A 12,924-nucleotide genomic window follows, 5' to 3' on the forward strand; every position below is an offset into this window, starting at 1 on the left:
ATGGCATTGGAAGCCCTCTTAAAATGGAACGTTTTGCAGTAGTTTCATATTAAGAGGTAGTCTGATTTTTCTCTTAAGTGCATTCAACTGTCTGTGGCATTAGAGTATATGCTAATATGCCATTAACATTTTCCACTTAAGAAGGGTGACAAGTAATACAGTATTTCTGCCTTTCCTTGCATCTGTTACTGGTTGCTTTATTTGTAGCCCTCTATATTTCTTTACAGTCACTGATACTTTTTTTGCTGCACAGCTGAATTTCAGTTAACCAACCAATAAATTAACTGTTTGAGACGTCACATGCTCAGCATTTACTTGTTATGCAAAAAGGCCATTTAATAGGAAAGATGTGGGAATTGGTATTTAAACTGTACAGAACCAACAGCCTGAAGACAGCAAGTTTGAGCGTAATCTCTCAGAAAAAGCATGGACCTAGGACATTGGGTATATGGACGCAGTTTCTTGATTTGTCACTGGCCTGGTGGGATTTCTTCTGCCTCAGTTATTTTAACTGTATAATGAAGATAACCATCCTGTTGTCCTTGGCAGAGCTGAGAACTGGTTTTGCAGTATCGGGAAAGACAAGATACTATAAGGAGTAATTCAAATAAATCATTCAATATGTAATTTTTAGAACAGATGAAAGAGAGACAGGGGAGAAAGATGAAAAATTAAATAGTTTGATCCTGATTTCACAGGACTTTTACATTTGTGTAACTTCATGGTCTTTATTATAATTACTCCCTCTTGCACCAGTCTAGCCAAGAGCAAAATCCAGTCAGACTTTTTTTGCTCACAGGTTCTTAAAACATTCTTTAGTTTGAGCGACTGTGTCTACTAAAAGCTGATGGACTCTGGAAAAATACTGATGTTCTGAAAGCACTGGCTCAGCTTTTGAAACACAGATGATATTCTCCTAGTCTGCAGGAAATAAATACACTGCACAAGAGTTCACTGAGAAATTCAATCATGAAAACAAAAAAGGGATTTCATTCTGAACTTGAATAAAAAAGAGGTTGTTCTTTATAAAAGTTGAGCAAAAAAAGAAATAAGCAGACATAGGGGCATGTCAGAACAAGGCAGCGCTTCTGAACAGGTACAAGGTGAACAGACTGAAAAATTAAAACGAAGAACAAAATTCAAGCCAAGAAGAAGCAGAGGAAGGAAGAAAAAAAACCCTCAAGTAGTCCTTAGATCAGTCAGAAGACACTCAAAACCTCACCTCAAAAAAATCAATATTCTTATTTGAAAAAAATCATAATTTTTAATTTTAGCTTTTTTCAAAAGAAAATATTCTCAAAGGTGTCTTTTTTATGCTTTTTGATTTTTGTCAAGAAACTTTTTTTTTTCTCCTTGTCAAAAAAGTTTCCAGGCAGTTCTAAACACAGGCAGGAGACATCTGTAGAGTTTGTTTAAGTAGAAAGTAAATGTTGAAGACTTGAAAGGCAACACTTCATTCAAGTGGATGAGCAATATACAGTTGATGGATGCTCCCAAAATCAGTGAATAAAACACCAGAAAGCTCTGGTGTGCAAGGATAGTAAAGGCTGATGCCTGGACTGGCTACAGATGTGTTCTCCTGCTTTTAATTTTCACTGCATCAAATACAGCAGTAGGCAGCTTTATGAAGTAAAGTAGATAAAAGGCATGGTTGTATCATCTGTGAAGTCCATGTCACTGTAGGAAACATGCAGTGGTGTAAAAATTGTTAGGAGTGAAGGCGCTAACAGTAACATACAGGTACTGATTGTTTATAATTTCGAAAGCGGGAAGGGATAGAGTTTCTCTCCCCTAATTCTAGACATCAAGTCTAAGCTAGACATCTGAGCCCTGTAGAAGGCAATGGAGAGAGGTAAAACTTCCAAAGTGTCACTTATGCTGTCCTAAGACATGTGCCTAAGACAGGAACTGCCAGAGAATGAATGACTCGCTGCAGGCACTTTGGGGGAGAATGGCCTTTCTGAGGGAGAGCAGACAGTGGGAAACAGTCTGCTTCCAAAGTGTTTGCTGTCTGAAAAGCCAGTCCTGCAGCAGTGTGTGTGTATGCTTTACATCTGAGAGTAGTTGAATGCAAGCCCATGAAATCATTTAAATAGGTAAAATAAATAAGTACAGCAGTCTGGTCCTGACAGGTAAGACAGACCATCTTCACGAAAAAAACAAACCCAACTTCTTTGGTTAAGGCATGGGTCTCTCCTGTCAGATCCATGTTCTTCAGAAAATGACACCCTACTTTTGCAGGATGATGAATGTGAGCATCTAGTAGATCTCTATTCCATTTTAAAATCCATAATGTGCTTCTCAAATAGAGTTAATAAGTATATGCATCTAGCTTTGTCCAGAAAATACAGTTCTTTATTGCATTTACTTGGTACGTTGTGAGCTTTGGACTTACACCAGTGTTTGAGCTATGCTGAGGGAGAAGATATAAAATCCAGTTCTTCTGAACCCCCTGTCTAGCAAATGCTAGACAACTGTCTTCTATCAGGGGATTTCAGAGGACTTTGCATGATGTCACAGTCGCTCTCCAATGTATCTTTTTCTGCTCATAAATAGGTATTCTTAAGCTGTAGCCACTCTGTGAATGGCTTAATGAAGCAAGTCACTGTGTCTGAAGCAGGAGTAGAACCCACACTCCCTCCGTGAGAGGATGCTCCTGCAGGATGTTGGGAAGTCGTGTAGACATGCTGTAATTAATTTGTGCATTCTTCTATAGCATTAAACAGCTGTTATTACAGAAGGACATGGATTTCTGCCCAGGTAGCACTCATGGTAGAAGATGAGCACACAGATTGCGGCAGTAAACTCATGTGATACGCAACCTTATGTTTCAATGTCTGTAGTTTTGCACTTGTGAAACTGAAGCCTTTTCAAGCCGGTGAGTTGCCAGGTCTCCTATTGTACCGGTGGCATAGAACTTCCTCCAGAAAACTCTCCTTCCAGCCCACTCCGAAAGAAATTGTGATGACTAGGAAAGCAATTGGAGAAGTGTCTGAAAGAAATTCTTCAAAATGGCCATCTGCAATGTTGTTAAATATTATTAAGCTTGTGGGACAAAGATATGGAGTTAGAAAATTGTATCTTTGACTACTGTTGGTACTCAAGTGAATCCAATAGTTATGTTCCATAAACTAGGCAAAGCATGGCCTCCCTAGATTTTTCTGTGGAAAAAGCAATGCCTTTGAGGAGTGTTTATATTGTCATTTCATGGCCATTTGAAAACAATCATTACTGTATCAGTTTGTACTGAGGCTCATGTCATTGCTCTTGAGTAGACAGCTCTACCCGTTTTGTATCCTCTTGAATTCAGGGTGATATTGTTTGATTTCAGTTGGAGGAGACACACAATTTTATTAAGTCAGAACATGATCATGTTTTTCTGGAATAAAAAGGGAAAAAACAACATCTGTAAATGAATTGTGAATTTCTAAATATGCTTGAAAATGGTTACCAATCACTTACTATTGAGAAGAACTGGTACAAGTCTGTCAGATGAATGCTGAGGTACTATACAGATCTCTAAATATACTGTATATTCCAACGTGAATGACTGGCAGAGTTTACCATACTTTTAGGCTGACTTCAGGTCCTGTATTTCTTGGTGTACTAAAAGGTCCTGAAACACAAGCTGGGAGCTCCTGGTGTCTCTTCTCTGTGCAGACAACTAAAATCAGATGTGTGATAGTTGCTCTCCAGCTGTAAGAATTTCTCATTCCTTCTATCCCAGGTATGCACTTCAGAGCAATGGTGTCATGATGTTTAACACAGCAGGTTTGGAGAATACACTTTACTGGGACATAATGGGCTGAAGCAAAATAGCATGAGCGCAGTCTCAGGAAAGGTCTTTTGCTCATGCAGAAGGCACTGGTACTTAGCTGAGACAGTGGAGACTGCCTGACAGGTTGCAATTACTTCTGCCAAGTGCACCAGGCTGTGTTCTGAACCTTTCCTTAATGGGGGCAGATCTGTTCTGAGTTATAAAAAATAAAATAAAACTGCCTCAGGTCATAGATATGACAGTATCTGTGCTTCTAATCAGGTTTCACCTTCAGCAGCAGGTTTTGCTTATTCATCCTACATAAACCTCAAAATGAGCTGAATTTCCTTCATAAAAAAACATGGAAATGGAATAAATCTCAGCTTTAGTTTCCACGAACTCCAAGACAGAATTACCACTCTGGCTGCTCGTGTGTGCCAGGTACACTCTGCTAATATAAGAGCTTCCTTCGGCATATCTGCGGCAAAAAGACAAGTTATGAAATAAGATTCCACTTCGGAGTCTCTGTATCATGCTTTTTTGTGCTATAGCAAATTGTTTTTGCAGCACACGCTAATATACATCTAGAATAATATTCAATTAGGCTAATAGTTGCTGCTTACATTGTTCTGTAAGAATTGGTGATTAAGAACCTCTCTGTATGGTTCAATCTACATTAATTAATTTCTCCTGTAGAATATATGCACCTGCCTTTTCCTCCTTTGGGATCCCAATATGAAGTAGAGCTATTATGCAGGTAAACAAAGGAGATAAAGGATGGCCTTTAACTTTGACACGATAGCCTGCAGTATTTGTGATTTGCCATCTGTCATAACTGATCACTCCTAATAACGATATGCTGGATAAGAAGCTGAAATGAGGAAACAGCCAGAGGCAGAGGAAGGTTGGAGGGAAGTGGGAATGACCTAGGAACACGCGTGCTTGTCAGGGCAGGAGGACTCGTGTGTGGTTACACTTTAGGCCTCGCTCTGACACCTGAAAACTTGGTAAACAGTTGATTCCACAAGTGGCTGCACTGAAGTGATGTTTGCAGAGTAAGGAATTAGCCACTGTTCGGCCCTTTATTAGGACATCTAATGTAACTCCTCTCACATGCACAGCCTCTGCAGACTTGAGGCAAGTCCTGGGCAGGCAGGATTGCCCATTCAGCCCACAAATAACAACTGATCAGCCATCTGCCAAAGCAGCTAGCAGCACTCCTGCTAGCATTACTGTGGGGTCTGGCTCCCTGGCATGAAGTGGACTGACTTTGTGAATGTAGGGAGGAGAAAGGGTCAAAGAACAATGTGAACTCTTTGCAAGATTGTTTATGTTTTCTAATGTTTCATAAACACGTAATCTCAGTTGTTCATTCTCACCATTGGGTCGCAAAATGGTATATCTTACCTGATATAATGGTGGAAAATATAAATAGCTTTCTAGCAACCAGGCTTCATTAATATGTATTGGACACCTAAAATGATATTCAGCTAGGAGGGGGAAAAAGTACAGAATTGCTTTGGATTATAATAATTTCAGCAAAGCATCTAATTTATATATTAAGCTTGCTTAATGGACTTATATTGCCTTGCTCTTTGATCTGAAGAAAAAGGTGGTGAATAATTTATCAAATAAAAAAACCTCCCCTAGCCCAGCCCACACGTCACAATCTGCCCTATAATTTACATTTTTTAAGAGATGCTGTTTCCAGGCAGGAGAACTGGTTCCTAAAGCTTCCTTCTAATATTACAAATGTATTTTTGCGAGGTACACTCTGGGAAAAAAAATAATAATGAAGGAATGCAATTCTGCAGACAAATGTTTCAGCTCTATGCCTTCTTCACTAAAGACAGTCATTTCAACTAAATGCCAAAAGGCATTTAGCTGTAGCATTTGTCAGTGGAACAGGGTTGGCTTTAGGTTTCCCTCTTGATTTACAATTGAGTGTTTATTGGGTTTACTGTACTGTAGCATGTTTTGTTAACCTCTAAAAAACCACATCCAGCTTGTGCATTCATCACAAGGATGATATCTGTCACAGTAAACTGAGCTGGCGTGGGGCCTTGCACCGTGCCAGACTTCGTGGAAAGGATGCTGGCTGCTCCTGGAGGGGCAGGAAAGATGCACTGGCGGCTTTGGGCTGGGGTCTAGGTAACCTGTGTCCAGCTCCTGGCTCCTGAGATGCTTTCTTTGTGAGATGCATTATCTATTTCTCCATGTCTTTATTTTCCACCCAGAAGAGGGGGGAAAACTGTGTCATGTTGGCTCACAGTAGCTGGGTGAGCTGTTGTAGGGTCACATGCCTGAGGAGGATTTAGGTCGGTGTGGTGTTGTTTAGAGCCTAATTATTGGGAACTTTATGCCTGGAGTTCCTCAATTGGTTCGTGTCTACCTATTGCAGTCATTCCTCAGTAATCCCTGCTTCTGGTCACATACATAGGTAACAGCAGTGTAGGTAATCACAGCTCTATCATGACTCTTGACACGCCTCCCATTCACGTTTCCCCCCATTTGTCCAAAGCAATAAGTTGTCAAACATTTACTATGGCTGTGCGCAGGGTTTTTTCATATTTAAATAAAGCCATTATCCTGGCCTTGAGTTTCGGTAGTTTTCTGCTCTTCCTCTTGAGTATTTCTCTCCGTAGTGCCATCTAATCAGCTTTAGGTTTTAATTAAACAGCTGTCATTTGCTTCCTAGTTCTGTTGCGACCTGATGTTGTATTAAATTTTAATTTAGCCTAGGCTGGATAAGAAGTAGATTCCTTCAGACAACAAAGAAATGCTATTAGCAGGTTACAGTTGTAATTAAGAAGAGCTCTGCTGAAGTGCTAATGCATTCAGGTACAGAGAAGGAGCTGGAGATAAACACGCACATAATTATTATTCAGGGATAGAGCCTGCAATATGAATGTGTAGCTTCCACCCAGGCTGCTTGAATTGAAGGTTTTGGTCAAGATCTGGCAGCTGAAACCCTCGACAAAAGAAATAGGAAGAGATTCCCAGTTTTTCACCTGGGACCTTGCGGTGTCAGCAGTTAGAGGTTTGTGCTGGTGGTCGCTGGGTGTTGTTCAGATGTTTCACTGATGGTGTGCTATGAGGGAGGACCTGCCCATGTAAATCAACATTATTACCCCTCTCTTCATTTCAGATGCTGTTAGTAATAACCAGCACAGGTATCTTAAATGCAGTAACACATTTCTTCTGCAGTAAACCCCACCATGGAAATATAAAACAAGCCCAACAGAATCTAGGTTAAATGCTATTACTTGTTGAAGATGCACTAAAAAAAAAAAAGTCCGTTTATAAATCTAATGGACAGTCAATTAGTCCAGTTCTGCCTTCATATTTCTTCCTCAGAGGAAATACATTTTTTCAGTCTATAAATAGCCAGCTCTTAAAAAGGTCTTTACACAGCCTATTATACTTGTGTAACACTCAATCCAGGTATCAGGCATCTGAAATATTAATTTAGATAGTAGAATTGCTTACCGGTGAAGTGTAGTTTTTGTGAAGCAGCATCAGCTAATTAGCACAGTGGGTACCTGTACATGCTGGGAAGGAGGGAAGGTTCAGGACAGTGCTTGTGTCAGGAGTAGGATGAGCATATTTCAGAGTGCCCACAAATAGCAGGGTCGTGAGGTGTCTCCTTTAAGACCTTTTCTCTCATGCTCATCTTCACAGGGAGTTTACAAAAGGAATGCAAATGTCTTTGTAAACTTTGCATTATCCTTCAGAGCATCAAAGTTTGACTTCAGCTTGGTAGCTAAGCAGCACTTAGTGTTAAAAGGAGGCTAGAAGTTTTGTTTATGCTTTGTCACACATGAAGGTCAACACTAGGGTGATGCAACAAACAGTGCAAAAACCAAAGGAGAAATTAGTTCAGGCCTGTTGAGAACCTGGTTCCAAGTCCACTGAAGTAAAAAAGAAGCCTTTCATTTATGACTCAGTAGGGCTTTGGATCAGACCGTAATTGCAGTGCTGCCTGCCCCTGACATGTAGGAGTTACATAGCTGTGCTAACAGAAAGTGGGTTTGGAAGTAGAATTAGTCACACGTTCGTAGTTTGTGACCTTGGCAAAAATACTGTTTCCCCTGGTGCACTGAAAAAGACTGACTGTGGTTGAAGAATGGCTTAGAAATAGCATGCTGGCAAAGTGCTTCTTGGGAGTGTTTTAACACAGGACCACCATGTCTTCATCATATATCTGGCATATGTTTATATTGGATCGATGGCTTAGGATTTATGGGATATTTGCAGTTGGTTTGGTGAAATCTAACTATCTCTTCTCTGACATACTAGTGGACAAAGCACCCTCAGCTTCTCTTTTTCTGTCTTATACAACCTCAACCTCTTTTCACCTGAGGTGCATCTGATTGTTTTCTTTCACCTAACAGTGCATTTTCTTCTTAGTTTTGTTCAAAGCTCAGTCTTTGTAAAGGTTTTACAGTTGTTCTTTCACACTTCCACTTTTGTCACATACTTCTGTCTTTCCCAGTGTCCCTCCCTCATGGATGGCAGCTGGTTATAAATGAGCCCATTCAGCATAAACAAAAACTAGACAGTCATTTACTGTGTAAAACATCTGGTTTGTGCCTTGCGGAGAACAGAACAAAGGCAGTATATTTATTTCATGAGGTATTATTCAGAAAAGCATCTCTATTCAGGACAACACTTAAATGCATGCTTAAATCACATTGAAATCTAAGTGTCAAGTTGAGCACATACTTTTAGAGCTGTTCTGAACAGAAATGGACTCGAGTACATGCTTAAATGCTTTTCTGGAACATGACTGCCCATAAAGCTCTAGTAGACTATATTAGTTAGCTGGCACTAGTGTTATTAGTACTTCAACTCATTTAATTCAGGGTGCTTTTTGTAGAAGTTTCCGAATATTGATTAATAATACATCTTAGTTGCAAGTATTTATTGGTCTTCTCCAGCTGTCCTTAGCTTGTGGTCAATGCCCATTATTTTCTATCAATCTAGCTAGCAGACAGAAGCAAATGATAGTGAATATATCTCCCTATGCAAGCTGCCATCAAATTTTTCACTAAAATCCATTTCTTCTTCCTCCAATTCTAATAATGGAATTTAAAGTTAGATTAGTTTGAAGCAACTTTTTTTTTCCAGCTGGCAAGCAATTAGTTTTATGGAAGTTGAAAAATGAAAAGCAGATTGATTCAAAGCAGTATTTCCTATTGCAGGCTTTTTGAGAAGGCCAAACTGAATCTCTATTCCTTGCTCTGCGTGTGTGTCAATTTTGGGCCTGCGGTAAGCACTGCTTAAGCAGAGACAAGCTGCTCTGTAGGCCTCTGGAGGCTGTTCCCCTCCAGTCTGCATACCTGCTTACGCAAGGCAGGGACCTCTGTAGCAACTCATTTGGAGTAATTAATCAAACTGCAGCCATACTGAGACACAGAGGAAGGCTGTGTTAATGGAGTCATTAGAATGCCAGCACTGTGAATTCATCAGGATTAGAGATAAATGTGGTAAAACATCTCTAGGTGGGATTTTGATGGGGAAAGATTAAAAAAATTGTATATGGATGGCATTGCTTAGTTTCTAATACCCTACCTCATCCATAGTTTTTCTCATCATGTATTTATGTCCCCAAAAGGGAAAATGGTCAGCTCACAACACTGTTAGCTGGAACAGTAAGGAAGAAATGCTGTTATTGTAATGCTTGATAATCACCTCCCAAATCAGTGGCATGATTTGGGGCAAAGGGGTGGGAAGAGTCGCTGACACCCTCTGGAGATCAATAACTGAATAGCACTGTGGTTCTGCCAAGCTGCAGATGTGCCTTTGCACATAACTGTGTTACAGATTTCATTGCCACAGCAGCCAAACCTGTAAATGGGCTCAAAAAGAGTAAATCCGTGTTTGTCAAAACCAGAACTTGATGGTCCAGATGCAACTTTTGGCTTAGAAAATTGTTAAACCATTGACTGCAAGGACCTCAAAGGGTATGTGCAAGGAAGGGTTGCTCCTCTGCTCCTGCCCCTGTCAGAGGCAGCGTTTTGGTTCATCGGTCTGACCCCTGCAACATTCTCATGGTTTTGTGCTTCTGTAACGCCCATCCTTTGTTTGTGTGTGTGTGCATACAGGACACAGAAGTCCTTAACACGGCCATTCTGACGGGCAAAACGGTGTCTGTTCCAGTCAAGGTTGTTGCCGTGCAGGAGGATGGGTCCGTGGTCGATGTTTCAGACTCCACTGAGTGCAAATCAGCTGACGAAGACGTCATAAAGGTAAGGCACCCACATGAGGCGGAGAACGGAGTTTTCACCCTTTTCTCCTCCACCACCACCATATTGAGACCTAGCCCACATTTGGGACTTTACATCAACCAGTTGTTTTACAGTCATGGCTGTTTCTGCGGCGGTGGGTTGTTTCCACTGTGCGATGAGGAGAGTGGTCTCCAGAGGTTATGCAGGGTTAGCACGTTTCCATAGACTGATGCAGAGCCATTTGTGCCTGGTGTGTTCCATATGGGAGAGAGGGCCAGGGATGCTGAAAGAGCAGTCCTAGTCTTTCTTCTCTGGCCAGCCAGTGCTGATGAGAAAGAACATGTTGTCTGATACATCACACTTGGGAAAAGTCAGCTCCCCACCCAGGGAACTTTGTTCTTGTGTGGCTTTTCTGCATCCATTATTTAATAGTGATAATGCAGTATGTTGTTACAGTGTAGAGCAAAGTTTCCTACATGCTTCTGACTGTATCACCTGCTTTCCAGTCAGAAATTTCTTATAAGTAAAGACACTGAACTGTACCAAAAGCTAGAGGAGAATGACAGAGAGTAGAAAATAACCACATGGCAAAAGTTCTTAAAATGAGAGCTGGGAGCTTTTAAACAATGTTGTGGTTTGTGGGGGTTTTTTTTGTAAATAATATGTTCAACTGGCATTCCCTCTGACATTGAGATGAAAATAGCATTAATATGACTTTATCAAGACACTGACTGCATGACTTCTGACACCATTGCATGGCTTTCAGCTTTTAGCTGATTATTATTTTTAGGCATAAAAGAGGTCCTTTTGAATAACTTTTAATAGGTTTAGTTGATTTATCATGTGGTTTGGGGGTGATTTTTTCTTGATTTAAATGAACCTAAGAATTGACTACAGTGAATTCTGTATAGGGCTGGGGTTTTTTGATATTATTTATGAGTTTCTTAAGGTAGTCCCAGAAAGATAGTTTCTTTGTTTCAATTCGAGGAAAGTGCAGTATATTATATATAAATGCTATAAAAATAGAGTAGTATAGTAATCCTGTAACCTGTAGATCTATGATAAACTCTCTCTGTAGCTTTCAAGAAGCAAGTTCCTCCCCATATTCTAGCTATCAGTTGTGTCATAGAATCACAGAATGGTTTGGGTTGGAAGGGACCTTAAAGATCATCTAGTTCCAACCCCCCTGCCACAGGCAGGGACACCTTCCACTAGACCAGGTTGCTCAAAGCCCCATCCAACCTGGCCTTGAACACTGCCAGGGATGGGGCATCCACAACTTCTCTGGGAGACCTGTTCCAGTGCCTCGCCACCCTCACAGTGAAGAACTTCTTCCTTACAGCTAATCTAAATGTACCATCTTTCAGTTTAAAGCCATTACCCCTTGTCCTAGCACGACATGCCCTTGTAAGAAGTCCCTCTCTGGCTTTCTTGTAGGCCCCCTTTAGGTACTGGCAGGCTGCTGTAAGGTCTCCCTGGAGCCTTCTCTTCTCCAGGCTGAACAACCCCAACTCTCTCAGCCTGTCTTCATAGGAGAGGTGCTCCAGCCCTCTGATCATCTTGGCGACCCTCCTCTGGACTCACTCCAACAGATCCATGTGCTTCTTGTGTTGGGGGCCCCAGAGCTGAACGCAGTGCTCCAGGTGGGGTCATGTGTGAATGTATTCCAGACCTGAGCACTTTAATTTCTCTTCAGATTTCATTTGAAACCCACATCCTATACCTGTGTAGTTTTAACCTATTATTATAACCTCTTTGTAGATGAGACTGCAAAGGTCCTAACAGATAGCTTGTACTTTGTCAGATAAATTTTTATGTTCTTTATCTGCCTAAAGAATTGCACAGAGCAAAGCTATTTATTTTGAAGATGATATGCTGGAACAAAAAATTCACCTTTTGACAACTCTGAATAAGCTTGTTACCAATTTGGGGGATAAATTACATTTTCTAAAACAAACAAAATTTCATTACATTTTAGGTCCAACAACAAATATTTATCTCCATTTAACATGAAGGCAAGTAATTCATAAATAAGATTCAAATTGTTGGGCAGAGGCATGTATGCCATTGTATCCTCAGAGAAGTTGATAGCTTAGGGCTTAGTTATACAGTAACTATAACTTTTCATACCTCAAAGCATTTTGCAAAGGACGTAAGTGTAATATTCCCTTTTCATGAAAGTGACTATTCCAATGTTTAGATTCAGCCAGTGATGGAATAGGTCTCTTGAGTCTCTAGCCTGTGCTCTAGCTTCTATATTTTCCCTTATATATCAGATGAGGAAAGAAAAAAATCATTTTCTTTTTCTGGAAACCAAATTTCCTTGAGAGTGCTTACCAGAAGGAACATGAATGAGTATCTTTGTTTATGACTAACTTAATTGTCAAAGGAAAAGACTCTCTTGATAAATTTTGCTATTCTTTTTTTGCTGTGTGCCATACAGCTATTATCTGATTAGTGGCTATTATTTATCAGTTGATAAATACAAATAACGAATTGTTATATTATAAATGCAAGCACCAAGTTATATATCATCAACATATTGCTGAGACTGTCTTCTCTTTGCACTCCAGAAAACCAGAGCAAGAGCTAAAAGACAATGTCTGTGGACCTTTGTTTCTATTAATTGAGTTTCTAGTATTTCTAGGACTTGCTGTAGTTTAGAGAATACTGGACTGAACCAGATAGGAAAAGGTCAGGAAAAAGACTCCTATTCCTTTTCCACTAATAAAATTAGTATCTGCAGTGTTAGGGAGATGTTGCATTCAAAACACTCTCTGTTTAAAGTCCATTTAGTTCATCAGCAGTCGTCCATATGGATATCCTGTCAAAGCTGGACATTAAGTTGTTCTGGTTCCCAAATTTAAAAGGTCCACTGAAGCTAGCAAGTAAATAAGGCTTGACATGACCTCTGTGAGCAGAGACAAGATTTCTAGT

General features: G+C 40.3%; 1 protein-coding gene across 2 annotated transcripts in view; it reads left to right on the top strand.

Moving 5' to 3' along the window:
• Positions 1–12,924, top strand: part of TMEM132B (transmembrane protein 132B) — a 260,488-nt gene that overhangs the window by 205,530 nt on the left and 42,034 nt on the right. For both annotated transcript variants that reach the window (XM_052797177.1, XM_052797178.1), the window contains one exon: positions 9,865–10,008. In XM_052797177.1, the coding sequence (XP_052653137.1) occupies positions 9,865–10,008 (144 nt within the window). The remainder of the gene's footprint in view (positions 1–9,864; positions 10,009–12,924) is intronic.

The sequence above is a fragment of the Harpia harpyja genome, chromosome 9, assembly GCF_026419915.1.
Source record: "Harpia harpyja isolate bHarHar1 chromosome 9, bHarHar1 primary haplotype, whole genome shotgun sequence".
NCBI lineage: Eukaryota > Metazoa > Chordata > Aves > Accipitriformes > Accipitridae > Harpia > Harpia harpyja.